The sequence below is a fragment of the Neolamprologus brichardi genome, chromosome 22, assembly GCF_056152115.1.
Source record: "Neolamprologus brichardi isolate AB-2024 chromosome 22, ASM5615211v1, whole genome shotgun sequence".
NCBI lineage: Eukaryota > Metazoa > Chordata > Actinopteri > Cichliformes > Cichlidae > Neolamprologus > Neolamprologus brichardi.
In genome coordinates, this window is record NC_142124.1 from 20,501,230 (window position 1) to 20,525,328 (window position 24,099).

Here is a 24,099-nt window from a genome sequence, read left to right on the forward strand (position 1 = left end):
TCTAATTAAAACGTTGCACTCGTCATCATCGCCAGAGCGTTGCCAAACGGGTTCTGGTGGAGAGGAGGCAGGGAGATGCAGCACCACATGACTAAGCCTGAGCTGCGGAGGGATGGAAGTTAGATTGGGTTTCTCTTCTCTCATTGGCCGGTGGGCTGACTTTTGACACGCAGACCAGGGACCCTCCTGTCGTATAAATAAGCCTGATGGGACTTTATTATTCTAGCATCACGGCAGCAGGTTTCTGCTAAGTTTGGAGTTACTCGTGTCACCACAACTGTATGTCTGCCTGAAGGTGGTTTAAAAACAGGGGCTCAGCAGCACAAGGAGTCTGCATGTCTGCTTAGACATGCTCAGCTTTGTGGATACTCGGATTCTGTTGCTGCTTGCAGTAACTTCATACCTAGCATCATGTCAATGTAAGTTTGAATATCTGCTCTTTTTTCTTCTGTGATGGATATTTTTTTTTCTTGAGGATCTTGGCTTTTGTTTGGGACTTACATCGAGGTCAAGCCGAAGACAGCTTTAAGCCCTGCTGAATAAAACTCAACGGATTGAGCTCATGCAGAGGATTCTTCACTTTTTCCAAGGACCCAGTTATCATGATTTGATTAGTTTCCGTAAAGGGAAAGAGAGAGAAAAGAAAGTTTGGTTCCTTTAAAAGAGGAACGTCTAGAGGGTTTTTTTTTTAGTTGTAATGCATGTGAAGTTAATGAAATGAGTCGAAATGTAGGTTTTCTTTCAGGAATAGGATGAAAAGCTTTTGTTGGGGCGTTGTACACATTGTTCCATCCAGACGTCCAGGGAATGAGCTTTATTATAGGAAACTCTAATGTCTCCCCCTGGTGGTCATGGGTGCAAACATCTACTCGCCACCATCTGCGTTATCTCCAACCCCCATTTATAAAACTAAAGCAGAAATGACACTAAACGATAACACGTTTTCTCTTATAATTACATTTAGATTCTTAAAGTACTTTTTGAGCAGCCTACCTTGCAGTTAATGGCAGTATAGTTCAGCATACATTTAACATACAGCGGTTTTATAGATTAAAAGATGATTATACAGGTAACATATCATGACAAATTTGGCATTATTATATTACATGAAATGGGCAAATAAATAGTCTCACATCCCTTTTCAACCACCAAGTGCGCCACCTCGTGGTCCAGATAGGATATAACGTGTTAGAGTTCACGGGGAGGTCCCAGCTGTGCCAACCTCTAACCGTGACCAGCTGGTCCAGAGTCGTGGAGAGCAGCTGCAACACAGTGCAGAAGAGAGACGCAAAACACAAGGCACCATTAAAGAATGAAGTCACCAGTTTTTAAACAACCCTTGAAAAAAAAACAGAGAAAAATCACACATTATAATATTTTTGCAGCAAAAGCAGTAAGACAGGAGTAATTAATACATTCTTATCACAGATCATGTAGGTCTTGTCTTCTATGTTGTAGCAGGCCAACTATTCATTTCCCTAGGGCATAAGCGACCTGTCCAGGCTTGCTCGTAGCTGGAGCGTGAACATGTGGAATGCTCCAACAATGACATTCACATTCATTACCGACAGTTTGACGAAGTTTGCTGTGATTCACAAACTGTGCAGGCATGGCCCTCAGCTACACTTTTAAGAGAGGCTGAGACATGTTATGCAGCGAGTAAAACATGCAGGAAGGATGCTTATTTTAGGCCTGCACAGAAGCGTCTGCTCAGCATTTACAGACACACCCGATCAGCGTAGTGTAAAAAGCCCCCGACTGTGTGACACAGTGAAAGAAAAAGAAAAGCACTGTTTGAAAAGTCACTTTTTCTAGTTTTGAATGTACTGACTTGAACACAGTCTCCAGAATTTTTTAAACCTGAAATAACACACTCAGCATTCCAATATGAAGATCTTAGGCAGATTCAACCATGAAGCATTAAGTAGAAGATGAAAACTGCTTTGTTTCTTTTTCAGGTTTTGCCCTAAAATTATTATTATGTTCTAACGGCGTATTCCCTTTTTCTCTCCCTGCCCCCCACTTCTGCCTCTCCCTCCTCATCCTCATCTCTACAATGCCACAGTTGCGGTTAGTACACGTGCATGCTACCATGAAAACAACATACCTTAAAGTTTTTTCCGTTTTTCTTCCACAATCTCTGAAACAGCCCGTGAATGAAGGTTTCTGTCATCTTTTAACCATTCAAGCAATCTGAACTATGGCAGAGGAGTGCCGTTAGGAATTTTCAGACCCTGAGCTGAGTTATTTCTTGAAGTTTTCTCCCTTCCTGTCCATGAATAGGTGAGGGTCCTATTGGCTTAAGTTTGTGTCAATGAAAGCTAAAACCACAGGGCTGAGGCACCCATGGGGCCTGGTACAAAGGACCTTTTCTGAGGACAGCAGTGAGGAGCCAGAGAGGGAGGTTTGCCCCTATAACAGCTGGCTTTGGCTCCGTTTGGAGTCTCCCTCTGATCCTGATTTAAGATTGAATTTGGGGATTCTTCTGCTCATAGCTGAGATTGCCTGAAACTAAGCACCCACTGCATTTGGTGTTTACAGCTTCACCACGTCCAGGCACACTGTGCATGGTGTGGTTGTGGTAACGTGATAGCTGTTCCATGGACTAACATGCTCATACTCCTGAGTGATTGTCCAGTCTGGTTTTGGATGTTTCATTTTGTTGCCTCTCAGCATCTCTGATGTGCGCATGTTGACCACATGCACATTGTCCTCCTGGGTTCTCACATTAGTTTATCTGCACGAGCGTGATTCACATGTCACTGTGACAGCACGTCTGCATGCTGCATCATTTTAGAACAATGGCCAGTCCTCGTTGCAGTCACACACAAGAATAGAAGGCAGTAATCTGAATGAGTGGGATTGCCAGCTCATTAAATTGTTGCATGGAACCCTGAAAAGACTGAAAAAATCTTCTATTTATCTGAATCGAGGCAATAATGCATAATGTTGGACCTCTGGCTTGTTTGAATTGTGTCTAAGATGCATGAAGCATAGTTTCTATTAGGAAAGTTCAAATGCCATCTTCATGATGACTGGTTCAATCACTCAGTTTTTCTGTTTTCTTTTGTTTCCCTTTATTTTTCTTGACTTGCCTATCCTCTGAGGATACAAGAAATCCCAGATTGTTTTAAATTACAGTTTAAGTCCATGTTGCATGTATCTGGTTTTCAGATCAGAAGCGGTGGCCCGCTTTAGTGTGGAGATAGTTTTGAAATGAAATGCTGTTGAAGTAACAAACTGAGGCCACCTGCTCCATGTTTTTGGTCTGACTGAATGACTTTTGTGCCGCAGGGTCCAGGAGGAGCGAAAGGACCTCGAGGTGACCGGGTAAGCAGATGCAAAACTGCTCTGTCTGTGATAAACACGCTAACATGCCACTGAAGTATTTGATCATTTACACTCATGAGGCATCTTTGGCAACGTTTTTGTCAACGTCACCTGACCTGTTAACCTTGGCAGGCCACACCCCTTTGTTTACATTTCCAATGGCACTATTTTTCTTAATTGTAACATATGAGAATGCCTCTGATATCTTTGATACGACAGTGTGGCAGACTTATTCACTGATTTATTTTTACAATTTAAAACGCCTTTATTTTTTCAAAATAAGAGCTTGCGAGATAAAAACAGACAAGCGTCGCCTCCTTAAATCTCAGCAGCTCATCGTTCAATAATAACAGTGTTTACCAACTCATGTCATCTCTGTTTTACAGGGTCCTCCCGGCCCAAATGGAAAAGATGGTTTACCCGGACCTCCTGGCCCCGCTGGCCCCCCTGGTCCCCCTGGACTTGGAGGAGTAAGTAGAGAATAAACAGCCTGCGTAGATGGTGTTTACTGCAAATGTGCTCTAAATAATGCTGATAAAGCATCTTTGAGGAAAAAATGACAAGCCGTTCATAGGAAACAAACATGAAACCAGCCGTAAAAAGCGTATAGCTTCTTTTATTTTTTTGACCTCTGGTTGCCCCTCTCTGTCTCCTTAATTAACCCTGTAACCTTTGACCTTTTTGTCATTTACCCATTTTGCCTCAAGGCGTTTTAAAAAAAGAGATACCACATGCCTGGTTACCACTCATTTTGCTCTTGTCTGTGTTTAATCCATAAAGCTGTTCGGTGGTAACTTTAGTGTTTTAAGAAACTCTTCAGGTGAATAAAGCGCATGTTTGCAGTAGTCTGTGGCTGCTGATTGTGAGACAAGTTTGAACTACAGGAACTACTGGAACTGGAAATCTGAATTACTTTGGTCCTAATGCCCTTTTGCTATAGAAAAGTGTTTATTATGCATACATAAGTATTAATCTGTGCTTTCTTCTGTTCAACAGAACTTTGCTGCTCAGTACGATGGTGTAAAAGCCCCTGATCCTGGCCCTGGACCCGCGGTGAGGACTCCTCTCTTCATTGCCACACAACAACACTAGCCCATATGTCACAAAAACTAATATTTTTACATATATAATTTGGGATGACTACAGTGCATGGAAAGTTTCGTGTATTTCACGTGTTTAAATTTTGATTTCAGTCACCACAAAATGTTTTAATGACAATCTAACTGAGAGCTGATGATTGATTGTTTACTTCTTTTCTTCTTTTCAGGGTATGATGGGACCAAGAGGCCCTCCCGGATCTCCTGGAGCTTCTGTAAGTATGAATATGTGCGAAAATTAAACCCATATAACTGTCTTTTTAAAGATTTTTATGACTAAATGCTGCATCTCCTCTCATTCAACAGGGATCTCAGGGACAAACAGGACACCCTGGTGAGCCTGGAGAGCCCGGACAGGCCGTAAGATCATCCTCCTAAACATTTACACTTCTTTCAATGTCGACTTAAAAGTTCATCCTGCAGATCTTAATCCTCTGGTTTTCTTTCCTAGGGCGCTGTTGGTCCTCGTGGCCCTCCTGGACCTCCTGGCAAAGCTGGAGAAGATGTACGTACACATTAGTGTAACTGCTGTTCAAAATGCAAAATCATTTTTGTTGCCACTCTTCTGTGAATATTTTGCGAGTGGCTGCGGTAGTTTTTTGTTGTGGCCTAAAGTCTATTTCATTGATTCACAGGGTAACAATGGCAGACCTGGCAAGCCCGGAGACAGAGGTGTCCCCGGCCCTCAGGTAAGAGATTTGCACCACGATAACCACAAATAGATATAAGCAAGAGATGGATTTGCAGATGTGAAGTACTTAATATGTTCTTTATGTTTGATTTGCAGGGTGCTCGTGGATTCCCTGGAACCCCTGGACTTCCAGGAATGAAGGGACACAGAGTGAGTGCTGATTTTTTTCCCTCTGCTTTAACTTTACCCGATCCTTTGTGGACACCTGAGAGCTCAAACAAAGTGCTAAAAAGAAGAAAGTGAAGGTGGAGACACACCTGTGCTCCTTAGAAATTGGACTTAAGTTATATAGAGCATCGTAATTACCTCCACAGGGAGTTATTATGGACCTAACCTCCTGAATTCCTAATGGATGCCTTGAAGTTCTTAGCTGTTAACATAACTGGATTGCAAAAGTGCTTCACGGAAAGGTGTTAGGTATTGAACATTTCCTTCCTATGATGGATGGAGACAGATGCCAAGCTTTCTATAACCCATGTTTGAGTTTATAAATAGCTTTTTTAAGATGTTTTTTTAATGTCTCCTATAATATAACTCCTGTTGGACTCTTTTCCTTGTTCTGTTTTATCTCTGGAGCAGTGCGCTACAATTTGAATCTATTATCCTTCTCACATGTTGATCTAAACGGTTATATTTATTTATATTTATATCACATTTCTCATATCTTCACCTGCCTTCATCACTGTGCTCCTGTGTTTCAGGGATACACTGGCCTGGATGGACGCAAGGGAGAGCCCGGTGGTGCTGGCCTCAAGGTAAGGCGACAACTAGCTGCTCTATGAAAGTATCAAAAAATAAAAACTGTAATTCTTAATAGTTCCCAGTTAATTATTAGTGATAAATTTGAAAATGTTTAGACACATTCCTCATCGTACCATTTTCCCTCCCATAGGGCGAGCCTGGTGCTCATGGTGCTGCTGGAAGCCCTGGACTGGCTGTGAGTTTGAGATTCACCTTTCATGCACAACAATTTTAGTAAAGACATCTGACTTGGATGTTTGTGACTGTTTGCGTCAGTCAGCATCATGTTCATGGGATGATAATGATGCTGTGGTATAAAAACCTGTACAGGTGATAATTGTAGGTAACTGTCTTGCCTTCAGGGAGGTCGTGGTCTTCCTGGTGAGAGAGGCCGCCCCGGCCCTGCTGGCCCTGCTGGTTCTCGTGGTGCTGATGGCAATGTTGGACCTACTGGCCCTGCTGTGAGTACACACACACTTATAACCCCTTTATCGGTGTTAGAGTGAGAAGATACCACTAAGATGCTTTTTCCTGATTGGACTTCAGCCTGTCTTCATATATACGATGAATACTGTAATGTGCCATCCTGCCAAGTCAGAAAAGGTTCATTCTTAAATTTTGGACTTTATTATGTGTTCCTGCTTTTCCTTTATTCAGGGACCCCTCGGTGCTGCTGGACCCCCAGGATTTCCCGGTGGCCCTGGCCCCAAGGTGAGTGTGATGCCACTTCCTGTTGCCTCTCAGAGAGGTTCATGATTAGGGTGAAAAAAGGCAGTTTTTATTGCTGTATAGGACAAGTACAACCAGTGCCTGCAAGCTCCTGCCCAATCACATATTCTTATATAGTATCCCCCAGGGGAATCAACAATAAGCCCTGAACTATTAATGCTTTTCATTTAAACACTCATTTTGACTGTTAGTACTGCAAACCAAAACAAATACTTAATGCTGCTTAAGCTGCTTTAACTATAAAACCAACAACCACTAGGGAATATCGGCACCCTGTTTGATTGTGGATGTATTTGTGATGCTGACAGGGAGAGACCGGACCCGTGGGAGCTACTGGCCCATCTGGACCTCAGGGATCTAGAGGCGAGCCCGGACCCAATGGTGCTGTTGGCCCCGTTGGTCCCTCTGTAAGTATACAAGGTTGTTTCCATCAAGGTCACTCTCCGGTCACGTGTAACCACTGTTTCTGTTATTAGTCTTTTAGTTGACTCTGAGTCCTATAATTTTGTCATGATTTTAGGGAAGATTGGAGTCATGTTAACATGATCAGTTGAAAATGTGTTTTCTTTAAATAAAATGACTTGACTTTGTTTTCTTGCTCTTTCTCTCCAGGGTAACCCTGGTGCTAATGGCCTGAATGGAGCTAAGGGAGCTGCTGTAAGTATCTGACTTGAGCCAAAAGTGCATACAAATTTCCAGGGTCACACCAAGATATCTTTATTTTGATATGGTTTGATATAATAGGATGCTATGCTGACCTGTTGACCATACCTGTTGTTTAGGGCACCCCTGGTGTTGCCGGAGCTCCTGGCTTCCCTGGACCAAGAGGAGGACCTGGACCACAGGGACCTCAGGGTGCTGCTGGACCTAGAGGCCTGGGTGTGAGTACACAAGAAACAAAATAGCCACCTGGAAACATTCTCTGTCCTTACGCCCCAGTACTGTCATAATTGTTCACAGATGATTGCTCTTTTCATTAACTGTGTCTGTTTATCTGTCTATTTTAGGGAGATCCTGGTGTTCAGGGTATAAAGGGAGATGGTGGTCCCAAAGGAGAACCTGTAAGTTTATGTCCTTATCATCATTTAGAATTTGATCCAAATAAATCTGAAAACCTCTCTGTTGCACATTTAATGACCGTTTTGCTATGTTGTTTCCCTCAGGGTAACTCTGGACCTCAGGGAGCCCCTGGACCTCAGGGTGAGGAGGGCAAGAGAGGACCCACTGGTGAGCTCGGTGCTACTGGACTTGCTGGTGCCCGTGGAGCTAGAGTGAGTCCCAGCCCATCATCTTTAATAGTTTGAGCCATAAATGTACTACAGCCGGAGACATTTTACTGGGATCAGCCATTAATTCTCATTTGTCTCCTTTAGGGTGCTCCTGGCAGCCGTGGCATGCCTGGTGGTGAGGGAAGAACTGGCCCTGTTGTAAGTATTCAATGATTAAGAAAACTCTTTTTTTTGCTTGAAATACAGGCAACATTAAGTCTCATAATTTGTCTCATCTGCCCTTTTCATAGGGTATGCCTGGTGCCCGTGGTGCTTCTGGTGCTGCTGGACCTCGTGGACCCCCTGGAGATGCTGGCCGTGCTGGTGAGCCTGGCCCAGCTGGTCTCAGGGTGAGCTTTTTACTAAATCCTGTTCTTGAATGGTTATAATTCACAGTTTCAGTAAGTTACAGAGACACCTCAAAGTGCATATTTGGCAGTTGTAGTTTTAAAAAAAAATATGGAGCTAATATGGAGATGGAAAAAACTCTGAATTTCTAAAGTGAAAGTCTTCATTTCAAGTCTTAATTTTGTAAGAAATTATTAAGTGTTAAATTTACATGAAAACCCAGGATATTCACTGAGAATTTACTTACAAACATCCATGATTAAAAGAAAAAAAAAAACACAGGGCTTCACCTTATAAGATTATATAAACCTCATAATGTGTAGACTCAGAGTATCATGCCTGCCTGCCTAATCAAGTTGTAGTTGCAAAGTCTATACTTTCTATGCAAATTGCTATAAGAAAACTTTAATGGAAAATTCATGGCAGCTATTATTTTCCACAGGGTCTCCCAGGAAGCCCTGGAAGCTCCGGACCCCCAGGAAAGGAAGGACCTTCTGTAAGTAAACCTCAATTTTATTTCATCTATTGTTCCTACTGATTTTTTACAGTAAATATAATTTTCTGCTGCAATCTTTGTTTGTCGCTCCAGGGTCCTTCTGGACAAGATGGCCGCAGTGGACCTCCAGGCCCAAGTGGACCTAGAGGCCAGTCCGGAAACATTGGTTTCCCTGGACCCAAAGGACCTTCTGTAAGCCTTTCTTTTTTCAAGAATTAAACATGGAACTATATCCTTCTTTGTTTTTCAAGTTAACCTAAATCTGTACTTATTAACTTACTAACTGCTTTTTGTTTTAGGGTGAGCCTGGCAAGCCTGGAGAGAGGGGAGCCACTGGCCCCACTGGACTGAGAGTAAGTCACAAATGTTATAATATAGAAAACTTGAATTTAATTTGGTGATGGCTTCAGTAGTTAAAAGGCATCACTCTCTTTATCCTTGTGTCTAGGGAGCCCCTGGACCTGATGGCAACAATGGAGCCACTGGTGCTACTGGACCTGCTGTGCGTGATCTTATGTGCAGCGCATGAGTAGATCTTGATGAATAACAGCCACTGCATCGTCTTTGTCTTCGACTCTGATAACTTGTCTCTTTCTTTCTACAGGGAGGACCTGGTGAGAAGGGAGAGCAGGGACCTTCTGGTGCTCCTGGCTTCCAGGTTTGGATCCATAATTTTCTCTAAATATAGAAAAATGGTGCATGATTTTACAGCCGTTTTAAGCTGATTGCTAAAATTTTTGATGCAATTGGAGCTGAGAGTCTTGATATTTTCAGGGTCTGCCTGGACCCGCTGGAAATGCTGGTGAGGCTGGCAAGCCTGGAGACAGAGTAAGTATTTGGAAAACTGTAAAAGCAGCATTATTGAAAGTGAAGTCCATGTCTAACCAAACAAAAATGCCTCTGTAGGGTATTCCAGGAGAGCCAGGACCTTCTGGAGCTGCTGGTGGCAAGGTGAGATCACCTGTCAGTGACATTGTTTTCCAAAACAAATGCAGCAATATAGGATTTTTACACAGTAGCAAAGCCTGTCAAAAGTGCAAAAGTGTCCAGGTCTATGTGCACCAAATGAATCAAGACCCTTTAATATGTTGTAGGCTTTTCAAACCTTTAAATCTATTGCTATAAAAACATACTCAGAATCAAATATAGAGAACACAAATTAAAATATGCATGTCTGTTTCTCCAGGGAGAGCGTGGTAACCCTGGTGCTGCTGGATCTGCTGGACCTCAGGGACCAATTGGAGCCCGTGGACCTGCTGGAGCCCCTGGAGCTGATGGTGGCAAGGTAAGACAGTTCTATTTTTACAGAAATTGATGGAACTTCTGAACATATGTCATGAAACCTGACAGTTCGTGGACGTTCTCTGGCCTGTCACGGAATGGTCTTTAAAATGCACTTTCACAGCAATTTCCAGCACTGCTTACTGATCAAAATCCCACTGTTTATGCAGTGATAGCTGCTTTAAAAATTAAGAGTTATGTGATAATAAAATCTGTATATAGCTGGAAAATTGAAAACATCAATATTTATGTTGTTCAAATATGAACCCAAGTTTATCCTCTTTGTTTCCAGGGAGAGCCTGGTCCTGCTGGAGCTGCTGGTGGACCTGGACATCAGGGAGCCGGTGGCATGCCCGGAGAGCGTGGAGGTGCTGGTACTCCTGGACCCAAGGGAGAGAAGGTAAGTTCTAGAAATCTGCCACCAGCAAATAAAATGGGTGTAAATGAGGGAGTATTGTTTCTTTGCTGTTGTGCGTCTTACACCCTTTTCCCCTCTCCCAAGGGAGAGCCTGGACACAAAGGCCCTGACGGCAATCCTGGCAGAGATGGTCCCCGTGTAAGTAAAACTCTCCTGTCTTTGTTAGTATGCTTAATGTGTAAAAACACATTTATTTCCTCAGTTTGAGTGTGTCAGTCATAACCCTGATCTCAGTGTGCTCTCCTCACTTAATCTAGGGTCTGCAAGGACCTGCTGGACCTCCAGGACCCACTGGAGCCAACGGTGATAAGGTAAGTTGATAAAATAGTTGCCATTAAATAAATAATAGAAAGAAACCACCAAATGTAATGTTTTTAGATTTGTTCTATAATGCAAACAAACTTTGTTTGATTGGGGTTTTTTAATATTTAATTCATTTTTACGGTATTTAAAAAATGAATGCCAGCAAAAGTATTGAACATAACTCATCCACTGTAGGACCGGTTACCTTAAATAAAAAGCCATTTGCAGACGTTCACACCACTTTCATAATTTTATTGCTCAGTACCTTCATGTGGGACGTCCCACCCCTCTAAAACAGAAATTTTAAGTAGCCGAAACACTGTTATGACTAAAGCTAGAACCTCAACACCGCCATCTAATGGCTATTATGCAAAATAACAGCAATGAGTAACCTGCAATGAAATGTAAGATGACAGTGGTTAACCTAAAAATAATGCAGAAAACAAGTATTCATATTTATTACTGCCATTTAAATATTTATTTAAATCAAAATATATGAATTTGCAAGTATTTTTTAAATTATTTTTCCTGAGTGTTTGTGTATGTTGTTCTATAAACACAGCCAACAGAGCCAAGAGTACAGTAACAAAATTCTTTAAGAAGGAAAATGCTGACTATTTAGAGCATTCTTATAATATATTGCATATTGAAGTATATTCCTATTAGCTATCTCGGCTTTCTGCATAATGGAGCATGACGAGTCAGTGGATGCTTGGAACAATTGTAAGCTAATAAAATGTTTCCTGTTCTCTCCTCCAGGGTGAGGGTGGTTCCTTCGGACCTGCCGGCCCAGCTGGACCTCGTGGACCCTCTGTGAGTAGCTGCTGATCGCTCCTTGTTCCACTAGCTTACATTTGCGTTTAAACATCTCATAGCAGAACCTGGCAAAACACAAGCTTCCATCTTTTAGTTTGAACAGTCTTTTTGACCCCACTGCTTGTTGTCCACAGGGCGAACGTGGAGAGGTTGGACCCGCTGGAGGTCCTGGATTCGCTGGCCCCCCTGTAAGCCCATTTTGAAATTCAGTACCCCATTCCCCATGTCATGTTCAATAGATAAAGATGAGCCAATACTTACATACCACAACCACACTTGCTACAGGGTGCTGATGGTCAACCTGGAGCAAGAGGAGAGCGTGGACCTTCAGGAGGAAAGGGAGAAGTTGGCCCCTCTGGCCTCGCTGGACCTGCTGGACAGTCTGGACCTGCTGTAAGTACCACTTTCACCGGACATATACACACACAAACACGCATCCAGCAAAGCTAAACAAATTGAGAGAAATCTAACATGATTTCACTGATTTAGCATTACCAGGCGTCTATGAGAGTGTTCACTGTGGGATAAAATCAACAGCTATTTCAAAAAACTGTTTATGTTTATAGATTAGAGGTGAGCAGTCTTGATATGACACTGAGTTTGATTTCTTCTTCCGGTATCTAGGGTCCTGCTGGCCCTGGTGGACCTCCTGGTGCTCGTGGAGACAATGGACCTTCTGTGAGTATTCAAACATACAAATAAACAGCTTTACCAGCCGCACTCATTAACTCTGTGGGCTTAAAAGCAACCATAGCATGCAGTGAGTAGGAGTTCCAATCAAAGCTGTTAGGAACTTTAAAAAAGGCAACATTAAAACATGAGATTAAGCCACTTATCAGTTGTTTCTTGTACTGCCCTTTTTAAAATGTTTATATTTTTTTACATAAGCCCAAATAGAAACTAGTTTGTACTAGTGAGTCAATATTGTGTGCATTTGTGTAAATTTATGCACGTAACTGCACCGTATCACTGTTTTAACTTAGCAGACTTTGTCAGCTTTTGATCTGTTCATTTTCCAGTGTTTCCTCTAAATCACTCAAACCTATCTTAATGGTAACACCAAAGGCAATTTTATTCATACAGCACATTTCGCTACATGTAAAATCAATCTGCTTGACATTAAAGATAAAAACACAAAAAATCCTTTTATCTTTGGAATGATTTAAGGAAATAAAAACAATAAAACAAATTGTACAAAGACATATAATATAAGTTAGCATGCACACACGCACACTCATACAGTGTAAGCCTGTAAGAGGTTTTTAGTCCATTTTTGAATGTAGGCACAGGTGTAACTGACTTCAGGTCAGGGGTCAGGTTGTTTTTGAAGAGCATCACATTAACTGAAAGCAACCTCAGCACTCATTTATATCTCATTCTGGGACCAGTTAAAAGATTACCTGAGAGGTACAACTGGTTTATAGACACTAAACACGTCAAAGATGTGTTGAAGAACCAAACCAAAGAGCTTTATGAACTCATAGATTTTAACGGTAATTTCATGTTAAACTGGAAACCAATAATGTGACTTCAGTATTAGGGTATTATGTTCACATTTGCGTGTACATGTAAGGCTCTGGCTGCTGCATTCTTAACGAATATAAGTTCGTATAATAATTCTGATAGTTCTGCAAATAGAGCGTTACAGCAGTCTAACCTGTTTGATATGAATGAATGGATCATATCCTCAAAGTCAGTTTGAGAGAAGTATTTTCTAACTTTTGATCAATTTAGGTGGCAGAAAGCAGTCCTGGTGACCTTATTAACATGACTATGAAAACTGAGATAACTGTCCAAAATAATGCCCAGGGTTCTAACCTGCTCGCTGTGTTTGAGAAAAAGCGGTGATAAATATTAACAGATTTTCCATCTTTGATTTTTAGACCAACAACAAATATTTCCATCTAGTTTCTGCTCAGTTCAGAAAGGTTTCTAGACAACCAGCAAATAATGTCATCAAAATCCATCTTATGGATTTGAAGAACTGCTGATTGAATTTTGTATTTGTGCAGATCTAAAACTATGTGTATCGTGTCTTAACGCTCAGCCCATCTACACACACAAACGTAGACACAACAAACATTTTGAATGACCTCTGCTTAACCACTGTGTGTGTTTCTGGTCAGGGTCTGACTGGTTTCCCTGGTGCTGCCGGCAGAGTTGGTGCTGCTGGTCCTGTTGTAAGTATGGATTTTGCATTTACTAATAAATTACATTTTAGTAATAACCTCAAACATACAAACTGACTTGACATGACCCCTCGTTCCTTCTCTTCCCCTCTCAGGGTATTGTTGGACCCCCTGGCCCCGCTGGTCCCTCTGGTAAGGATGGACCTCGTGGTCCTCGTGGTGATGCTGGTCCCTCTGGTCCTTCTGGAGAGTCCGGAATGATTGGACCATCTGGTCTTGCTGGAGAGAAGGGACCCTCTGGAGAGTCTGGCCCCCCTGTAAGTTATAGCCCTCTTGAAATTGTGGTGCACTGAAACTTTGAGGACACTTTAGTGACATCCATGCTTATACCGCTGATGTGCATATATAGATCTTAAGAACTGCATCCTCAGCTCTTTAATGTGTGACTGATTATGTATTTTAGGGTCCTCCTGGTGCTCCTGGATCTTCTGGTCCTCTTGGACTTCAGGGATTCGTTGGTCTGCCTGGTTCTAGAGGAGATCGTGGTACACCTGGTGGTGCTGGTGCTGTGGTAAGTAGAAACTAGTTCTGATTATACCACGAAAAAAATGACCTGTTTGATGAACCACTGAATGTGTATTATCATTCAGAAAGTGTTGGTCACTTCAAACCATGGACAACAAATTTTAAATATGCATGGACAACAGTGCTAGTCCAGACGACAGACCATAATTTCCATTTTGGAGGATGTCTCATGCACTTTTGATAATGGGAAGATCCCTCGTCCCCAAAAGTCTGAACGTACACAGCATCCATGTTATTGGTTGACTATATTTGACCCACTGATTTTCTCTGTGTCATATCCCAGGGAGAGCCTGGTAGAGTTGGACCTGCTGGTCCCCCTGGAGCCCGTGGAGTCCCTGGCAACATTGGCATGCCTGGTATGACCGGACCCCAGGGAGAGGCTGGACGTGAGGTAAAGACTTGTAACCCCTACTACCGATCTATGAATGATTTATAGAGAGTGCTAAAATAATATGATTATGTGTTCTGTATTTTCTGTGATATATTTGCTTTAAAAAAAATCAGATAACATTTTAAAATAGTAAGCCTGTTAAAATAGGAACCTTTATATAAACTTCTCTGTTCTTTACAATCCACAGGGCAACACTGGTAACGATGGACCTCCTGGTCGTCCTGGTGCTGCTGGACTGAAGGTAATGCCCTGTCGTGTACCTTAAGCCATTATCATGCACAGAACACACACACACACATATATATATATATATATATATATATATATATATATATATATATACTATGTTTTAACCAACTTCCACCATGACCCACCGTGCTTAGGGAGACCGTGGTGAGCCTGGATCTGCTGGCGCCATGGGACTTGCTGGTGCCCCTGGACCTGCTGGACCCAGTGGAGCTGCCGGCAGACCTGGAAACCGTGGAGAGGCTGTAAATATTCTAATCATTAACTTCCCAATATAAGCAAAATTGTTTACAGGGTACTTTTATCTACAATCGTCTGCTTGTTTCACTTTTTTTCCTGTCCCTAGGGCCCATCAGGTTCCTCTGGAGCTGTTGGCCCCGCTGGAGCTAGAGGTGCCCCTGTAAGTATAATACACTAGCAAAGCAAATGAAATTACAAAAGGAATGCACCACGATATGTTTATGCCTGTGTCTTTGTTCAATGTAGGGACCTGCTGGACCTCGTGGTGAGAAGGGAGTTGCTGGAGACAGGGGAGAGAGAGGCATGAAGGGTCTGCGTGGACATCCTGGTCTCCAGGGAATGCCTGGACCTTCTGTGAGTGGCTGCACAGCAGCATAATGCACAAGAACTGTATGAATACTCAGCCCCATTATGCTCATAAACAATGCTTCAATACAGATTCCAGTAGCATTTGCAGGGCAATGTAATCACGGAGAGGAAAGACTTGTTGTCACTAAAATGCCACTGAGTGATGTGTTTTCTTTTACCACAGGGACCTTCCGGTGACACTGGCTCTGCTGGAGCTCATGGACCTTCTGGACCCAGAGTGAGTAGAATCCCAGCAGCTTGCTTATTTTTTTTTTTCTTCCACATGCATCGAAGATCATCTGTGCATGCCCTATTGAAAAGTTTCACCGTTAGTGAGAAATAAGTGTATGTGGCTCCTAGCTCCTAGCCACTCCTACCCACATACACTCCTGCTATTTTTGACAGAGCACCTTTAATTTGTAGATTAATAAAAACACAAATGTTTGACTGTGTGATGTGATTTCTTTAGGGACCTGCTGGACCCCATGGACCCGTTGGTAAGGATGGCAGACCTGGTGCCCATGGTACTATGGGTGCTCCTGGTCCTCGTGGACCCAATGGATACACCGGACCAGTGGTAAGTTTGCCTTTATATCAACAGCTTCATCACCTTCTTAAATACTGCAACTTTTATTTTGCACACTGGACAGTTTAGTGCTATTACAGAACTGTTTTACACATCACTCCATTGTCTTATCCATGTTAGGGTCCTCCCGGACCTCCCGGTCTGCCTGGACCTCCCGGCCCTGCTGGTGGTGGATACGATGTCTCCGGAGGATATGATGAGTACAGAGCTGACCAGCCTGCTCTGAGAGCCAAGGACTACGAGGTTGATGCCACCATCAAGTCTCTCAACACTCAGATCGATAACCTGCTCACCCCTGAGGGATCCAGGAAGAACCCTGCCCGCACCTGCCGTGACATCAAGCTCAGCCACCCTGACTGGAGCAGCGGTAAGCTTGGCTTCAGCTCCTCAAAATAATAGCAAAGTGCCACTGTTACTATGTTCTGAAGCATTTACAGAGGCCATGCGTGTAACTGACCTACTCCAGTTAATGCGAGTCTCTGCTTTTCCTGAAGGATTCTACTGGATCGACCCCAACCAGGGCTGCACCAACGATGCCATCAAGGTCTTCTGCGACTTCACCACCCGTGAGACCTGCATCTACGCCCACCCTGAGAGCATCGCCCGCAAGAACTGGTACAGAAGCACCGAGAACAAGAAGCACGTCTGGTTCGGTGAGACCATCAACGGTGGCACTGAGGTGAGAGAGCAGGCAACTTGCATCATGTGAAATGAAAACAAGCTTAACCTCTACAGGAAACACTCACTGGTTCTTTCCTTCCTGCAGTTCACCTACAACGATGAGACCCTCAGCCCCCAGAGCATGGCCACCCAGCTGGCCTTCATGCGCCTGCTGTCCAACCAGGCCAGCCAGAACATCACCTACCACTGCAAGAACAGCGTTGCCTACATGGACGGTGAGAGTGGCAGCCTGAAGAAGGCCATGGTACTCCAGGGCTCCAACGATGTGGAGCTGAGAGCTGAGGGCAACAGCCGCTTCACCTTCTCCGTGCTAGAGGACGGCTGCACTGTGAGTAGCATTGCTGTTACGGTTCAGTGTGCTTCGCAGCTTTGTGACTTGTGTTGTTAAACCTCTGCTCCAATACTCAACCTCTGTTTTGTTCCGATTTACCCCTGCAGACACACACTGGTGAGTGGAGCAAGACAGTGATCGAGTACAGAACAAATAAACCATCTCGCCTCCCCATCCTCGACATTGCACCTTTGGACATTGGTGGAGCTGATCAGGAGTTTGGTTTGGACATTGGCCCAGTCTGTTTCAAATAAATAGACTCATGATAAATTAACACCGGAAAAAAAGAGAGGAAGAACGAAAAAAAAAACAAAATCTCTGCCCTTCTATCTGTGTTCGTTTTTTTTTTTTTATACTGAATGCTGATTTCTCTCTGCGCATCCACTTGCTTACGATGGGCAACTATCGGAGAGGACTGAACAGACTGATCGGAGCGTTGGTGCAATGCAAAATAAATACAGCAACCCAAAGGGACGCGGGAATACACCTTGTTGTGGGACATCATGTCATCGTTTTGTAAAAAATAAAAGAAGTGTAATAAAAACGCTGAAAGTATGCATCACTTTGTGGTCTTTGTATATCTTCCAAAGAGGAGGTTTAAAACCACAATTTCCATGAAAAAAGGTTTAAACTACCTCATGCCTGTACCTAAAGAAAATACTATTACCAAAACCTGGGTCCACAACCGAGATGTTATGACTTCTAATGCTTCAAGCTTTGTCCCGTATCGGAAGGTGCTCGGTTACTTGAAGCAAAGATCTATGGTGCTAATATGCAGCTGTGGAGCAAACCACTTTTTTTTTTAACTGTATTATTTTGTATTGACCTTTGAGGAGTCTTGCAATCTTCCCCTGATATTCCTCCATTCTAAGCAGGTGGAATGAGTCTAAACCTGATGTCTTGTTTGGGTTTTTATTCTTTTGTTTTCTTTTTTCCTAGATTTTATTTTTCTTTGCTTGTTTTTTTTTTCCTTCAGGCTTTTTCACTCTTCCAATCCTACACCCAGTGTTCATTCTGACAGCACATAATTCATCTCGTTCTGAATGGTTTTTTTAAGGCGGCCTCTCTCTCAAAAAATGACACAACAAAGTCTATTGTACCTATTTTGTATATGTGAGATGTTTAAATAAATTGTGAAAAGTTCTGAAATAAAGCATGTCCAATGTTCCAAAACACACTACGCAGTGACTTAAGTGCTTTCGTGTTTTAAGGACACCGATGAAGGTGTGTCACTGTACTTTGGTTCTAGTTTGGCTGATGATTTACTGACTTTAAACATCTTCCTATTGTGGAAGCACAGCAGTGTCCTCGTTCACATCCCCCACCTTTTTTCTTTTTTTTTTTACCTTGCTTTCCAACGGTACATTCAATTTTAATGTACAGTAAATTTCTGTTTACACTGTCCATGCCAATGTGTGATTACTAAAGTGCATTGTTCCTTGTAAATATGCATCCTCTCATGTTGCTTTTTTTCCTTGCATAATACAGCTTTTGCATCCAAATAAATCTCTGTGATTTGGATTCAAGGCTTGCAGTCATGCGTGAACATAGTCATAAGTCAGTCTCAGTTAAGAATACGGCAGTTCTGGAGATAAATAGGTGTTTCACTCAGGGTGATGGCGTATGAGATCAGCTGCAACACCTTCTGCAACCACTAGAAGGCAGTGTGGCGTGCATTTACGAGAGTATCTGCTTCATGTCCAGTTCATTTAGGCTACGTCCACACATACACGGGTATTTATGTCCTATGGACACTTCAAATACCTGTGGGTGGCTAGGTTATTATAGTTAACTAAATTTAAACTAAAAACTAAAACCAGATGTGGAAAAAACATTTTACTGAACAAAAATAAAACTAAAAACTAGACTTTGGGGGGGAAATAAAACCAATTAAAACAATTTTGTGAACTTGAAAATCTGACTAAAACTAAATAAAAATAATTGAGTCATTGAAAGACTCTGGATACCTATAATACTACAACAAACTAAGACTTAACTGCTTTCAAAAAGTTATATGTTTTTACTGCAATACTCTTATTAATTTTCCTGAGTCTGGCTTTGACACATGGACTCAATATTGTAATAACAAATAAAAACTAAAACTGACACTGAAACTAAACTAAAATTAAACATTTCAAACAACAAAAACTAAATTGAAACAAGAATATCCGCTCTGGAAACTCACTGAGACTAAACTGAATTAAAACAAAAAGTCAAAACAAAATTTTAAAAAAAGAATACAAATTAGAAAATATAAAACTATAACAACTCTGATGGGTGCATGGGAAATTAGACAGAAGAGTACGATTTATACATTATCCAATCTTTTATGCATAAAATTGATTATTAACAGTACAGAAATCAGGCTATGGTTCCTTTAGATGTCATGCTGACGTCCAGACGAGCAATTTGGTGCCTTTAAAGTTGTGTAATCATCATTTTAAGAAAATAAAAGTCCATTTACTTTCCAGGCCTTCTTACTATGCTTAACACTTCTATGTCAGTTTAAGATTCTGTAATGTTTCTTCTACTTCATTTAATGTCACACTTTATTTATATACCAGTTTATGTAGTAAATGTTATATTACAGATAGATGATTAAATCCCGAGACAATCAAACCACTGAGATGTTTATTAAAATATAAAGTAAGCTGAAATTACAGAAAGAAGAAGAAGAAAGTTTTCACACAAATCTATTCAGTGTGGTGAAACACTAAGTACACCCTTCCTACTTCCAAAGGAGTTAAGAGTAAGAGTAGCAGCAGTCAAGTGTTGCTAATCAAAACCACTTGATTACATGATCATCAGCAAGTGTGAGCTCCTCTATAAAGGCACAACTTTAGACGGTTTGCAGGTCTGGACCGATTAGCTGTGTGACAATACAATGCTGAAATCTTCCCAGGAGCGGAAGTCCCAGCAAATTCACCCCAAGGGCAGGCTGCACAATGCTCAGAGATATTCAAGCATGGTTTCTTTGAAGGGTACCAACAGAATGGATTAAGTTTGCAAAACCAGACATCTGGAGCCATTTCCTTTGGACATACAAAATCATGGTTATAATGCATAATCCAACAGCCCAGTCATACCAGCTGTTAAGCATGGTGGTGCAGGGGTGATGATTTGGGCTTGTTTTGCAGACACAGCGTTAAGCTTGTTGTGGACCCCTGGACACAAATGCAGAGCACAATGTAAGGTTAAAGGATGTTTTATTTAAAGGGTCTTTCTTTTAGTCGGTCCCTCAGGGGGTTGAAGGCATCAGCAACAGGCATCAGGACAGAGGAGACGAAGACAAGTAGAGCAACAGCAATAGATTGCATGTGAGTATTACAGGAGCCGAGCTTGTTTACTGCATGCTGGTGTCAACTGAGGAAAAACACCGCCCTCTTAAAGTCACGCCCCAATCAGCTCAACAGCAGGTGTATAAACAGGAATGTCTTCCCGTTGCGTGATTAGTAGGGCACACCTCTGCAGCAAAGCACGCAACATTCCCCACACTCATGTCAACTGAGGATGGAAAGAGATCGCAAAAAGAGGGAGAGAGAGACGGGTGAGTCAGCCAAGGACAGTCTGGGCAACTTGGAGGCATTAAGTTGATTGTGAATTCCTCTGTATCCCAAAGTATTCTAGAGTCAAATATACAAAAAGCCAGTGACCCCCAAAGCACAGGAGCAAATCTACAGCAGAATGGCTGAAAAAGAATTTTAAAAAAAATGTTGTGTTGCAACTGCCCGGTCAAAAGTCCAGACTTCAACCTGACTGAAATGCTGTGGCAGGCATTTAACAGAGCTGCGCACAAAGCTGTGTAGATAATCATTGGAGCAAAAAGACAACAACAAAGAGCAAACAAAGAAAAAAGAAACAAAAAAAACTTAGCTGTGCACAGGGCTGGACTGGGACAAAAAATCGTCCCAGGCATTATGACTAGAGACCAGCCCACCAGGTATTATAGGAAAAACCATAAAGCCTTTGAATGAAAACAAACGCTGTTGTCACAGTGATGTGTTGGTATATATGTATCTTAAACTTAAACCTACACCATCCTCCCTATTCTGGTATTCTAAACAGTACCCGAAAGTAGACTGCTTGGTCGAGTTAACCTCCTGAACTATCTACACATGGTGAAAACCTGAAATTAAGACAGAGAAGACTAGAGGTGAGACATGATCATTACTGATTACTGATGACAGATTTAGATATATTTTCATAAACCATTCATTTGCCACATCAATAAACAGCATGGATGATCGGATGAAAACGTTTGTTGTATGATTCAGATAATTATTTGTTAAAAGCTAGAAATTTTAGATGGGAATAAGAAAGAAAAGCATTTTATTTGTGCCCCCCTCTCCCTGTTAATGCCCTACCTGGCCCCCTGGCAAAACTTTGCTAGACCCGCCCCTGCACAGTTACCAGCTGTCAGCTACTTAGAAAAGGATCCTGGTGTTATTTGTCTCTCAGAAACAGTTCATAACTTCCCTTCAACTCATTCATGTCACCTAAAAGGTAAACCTGTTTCTCCATCACCTGTTCAGCTCTGATGATTCAGTAAGGACATCTCCTGGTTTCATCTTCATGTTTCCCTCTCACCAGATAACCAAACCGACATCATGACCAGCAGCTTTTACAGCTGTGGCTCCAGCAAACATCAGCTGATACTAGAAATTAATATTAAATAAATTCTAACAACAGCTGATCAAGCTTAAACGTACTGCTGTTGTTTAGCGCGACATCCGCCAGTTTCATGTTTCTGACGCAAAGTGGGCGATAAACAAACAAGAGAGAAAAGCCGATCAGCTGATCATTGATCAGTTTCATGATTGAAGTAGAAACAGGAGAGAGAATGAGAGGAGAAGAGGCAGCTGTGCAGCAAAGACACAGAATAACTCCAGCTTTGTGTCTTTTTCATTGTAGCTGAAGTCCGGGACAAACTGTGTTCCTTTTCACCTCAATACCAAACTCGCAATATTTTCTCTGAATACGAGAAGATTCCGTTTTTTACGGGACGGTTGGAAACTCTAATAACTAACCTTATAAATAAAATAAGATAAAACAAGTGCAACATCAATAATATCATAGCACCCGCCCAGCAGTATATAAACTCTGTCATGCTAGTTAGTACACAGTACAAGTTATTGTAACTGACTGTAAAAAGTCAGCATAACGAAAATAAACTCCACCTAAACTTGGTTTATATCTGACCCAGATAGACTGCAGGTCATTCTTACCTGAAGTTCAGTTCACCGCCTCGGGTCTCTGCTCCTTCTGCCTTTCCGTCATCCACCTGCCAGCGTGTTGCATCTGCTGGCCTCCACCACTTGCTAATGTTACTGAATCTGTGGAAGCTCCGCAATAGCCACCACCAAACAACTGAGTTATTTTTACACATCTCCCAGCATCTGGCCAATCCACCACCTTTCAGTGTTCATACCGTTACGGGGGGAAAAAAAACTGTGCATCAAATTGGCGACCTGTCTGGGACGGCCCACAACTCTGATAAGGATAAGCAGAAGAGAATTGATGGGTGGAAAGAAAAGAAAACTGTTGTTGGGCCAGTTTTGTCTCCTTTGTTGTTCTGTCCATGAGATTCAGAGATAGAAAATGTGCAGTGGAACAAATTCAGTGCACCTGAAGCTGCATGTATACTGTAAATTAAACTTGTGTCATTTTTATCAGATATGATTAAATTCCTGCTTTCATCAATGTAAGGTAAAGGTAATTCAACAATATTCATAAGCATGTGTGCCTACAGTGGGACACCATTATGTCGCACCTTTGAAATTGTCTGGTTTTCTGCCTGAACTGGCTACACACTCTGAATACATTTAAGAAGAAGCTCAGGAGACTCAGATGTAAAATTTAGAAATATTTATCATGTTCTCAGATTCTTTGAAACCTTTCTATTAAGTAGAGAGACCTCTTGTTAAGAACCCTATCACGAGTCACCCAAACTTTACTGAGCTGCCCCCTGATGCTCAGACACCCTGTTATCACCTCATCAAAGTTGTTTTTATACTTGATGATGACAGCAGAACACTCCACCCTGTAGTCATACAATAAAAATAAGATGTTTGAGAATGGAGTGGCACTGAAATTCACTGCCAACAGGAAGCCACGTGTACAAGGAAACCGGTTTCATCTTTATCAGCTACAATTAAAAATTGTGCTTTGTTTCTTCTGCCAGTACAATCCTGCAGCTGTGTTCACACCTTGGATGTTATTAACTTCTTAGTGTTCATGAGTATTGCAGGTGGCCAGATCGATCCAAATATCGATATAATCGATGCCAACGCTGGTATTGGATCAATACTAGCGTGATGGACTTAATACTTTGTTTCTAACCTCTAAGTTCAGTATGTAGCTCACTGAATTGTAGTAAAGTCGCTATTTTTTGGAAATAAAAACATATATTCTGGATATTGGGTATGCTGTGCAAATCACAGTTATTTGGTGATCATTAATATGTGTTTAGGATTTACTTGATAGGTTAAAAAGTACCTGTAGGAGTATTGGTACTAGCAATACTGGCCCTGTAGTTACTTGGTATCGATCTACAGCAAAATCTGCACAACGGCACAACTAAGCCCCTTTGATACTCTCTAATTTAAAAGAAAAATACCCTAAACTTGATGTCTGGTTTTTGTATGAACCCATTACTACTACTTCTTCTTTTACTCTTCCACACAGTCAACTGTGTGTAAAAGTGTGTATAAATAAATGTAACAGGTTTGACACACCTGCACAATTGCAGGCATGTAAGTAAACCTGTTTACTTAGATGCAGTGCATGACACCTTAACAGCCCGTCCCTTCACCCTAAACTACAGGTTAATTATTATTTTTTTGCAAAGCCACGCCTTCTTCCAACAGCGCAAACTAATAAACCACTGTTTTCAATCGACCAGATGACAGTGCGCCTTTGCTTTCCTAAAAGTTACTCTCCAAATTCCTGCTTTTGCTTTCGATTGTGATCATTCCGGCATAAAACTTTTTTTCTTTTTTTTTTCTTCTTTTTTACAGACGCCCGAAAGAAACGATTTGCCTCACC

At 41.9% G+C, this 24,099-nt stretch overlaps 1 protein-coding gene across 1 annotated transcript; it reads left to right on the forward strand.

Annotated features, from left to right (window-relative positions):
• Positions 1 to 211: 211 nt before the first annotated feature.
• Positions 212 to 18,232, forward strand: col1a2 (collagen, type I, alpha 2). Its single transcript, XM_087835402.1, has 50 exons — positions 212 to 419; positions 1,039 to 1,040; positions 3,295 to 3,330; positions 3,717 to 3,800; positions 4,327 to 4,383; positions 4,598 to 4,642; positions 4,734 to 4,787; positions 4,879 to 4,932; positions 5,063 to 5,116; positions 5,215 to 5,268; positions 5,820 to 5,873; positions 6,011 to 6,055; positions 6,222 to 6,320; positions 6,517 to 6,570; positions 6,897 to 6,995; positions 7,201 to 7,245; positions 7,371 to 7,469; positions 7,596 to 7,649; positions 7,752 to 7,859; positions 7,962 to 8,015; positions 8,108 to 8,206; positions 8,647 to 8,700; positions 8,794 to 8,892; positions 9,000 to 9,053; positions 9,149 to 9,202; positions 9,305 to 9,358; positions 9,475 to 9,528; positions 9,607 to 9,651; positions 9,887 to 9,985; positions 10,274 to 10,381; positions 10,484 to 10,537; positions 10,657 to 10,710; positions 11,462 to 11,515; positions 11,653 to 11,706; positions 11,804 to 11,911; positions 12,143 to 12,196; positions 13,645 to 13,698; positions 13,803 to 13,964; positions 14,111 to 14,218; positions 14,516 to 14,623; positions 14,811 to 14,864; positions 15,007 to 15,114; positions 15,216 to 15,269; positions 15,356 to 15,463; positions 15,642 to 15,695; positions 15,927 to 16,034; positions 16,164 to 16,410; positions 16,538 to 16,722; positions 16,810 to 17,052; positions 17,163 to 18,232. The coding sequence occupies exons 1-50, from the start codon at positions 350 to 352 to the stop codon at positions 17,307 to 17,309; spliced, it is 4,059 nt and encodes a 1,352-aa protein (XP_087691528.1). The 5' UTR covers positions 212 to 349; the 3' UTR covers positions 17,310 to 18,232.
• Positions 18,233 to 24,099: the final 5,867 nt, after the last annotated feature.

What these genes read in the sequence shown, in the direction of transcription:
- col1a2 (XM_087835402.1), top strand. Translation starts at nt 350, where the DNA reads ATGCTCAGCTTTGTGGATACTCGGATTCTGTTGCTGCTTGCAGTAACT. An exon ending in TTGGCCCCGTTGGTCCCTCT is followed by an intron (nt 6,996 to 7,200) that starts GTAAGTATACAA and finishes CTTTCTCTCCAG; the next exon opens with GGTAACCCTGGTGCTAATGG. An exon ending in CTGGCAGAGATGGTCCCCGT is followed by an intron (nt 10,538 to 10,656) that starts GTAAGTAAAACT and finishes CACTTAATCTAG; the next exon opens with GGTCTGCAAGGACCTGCTGG.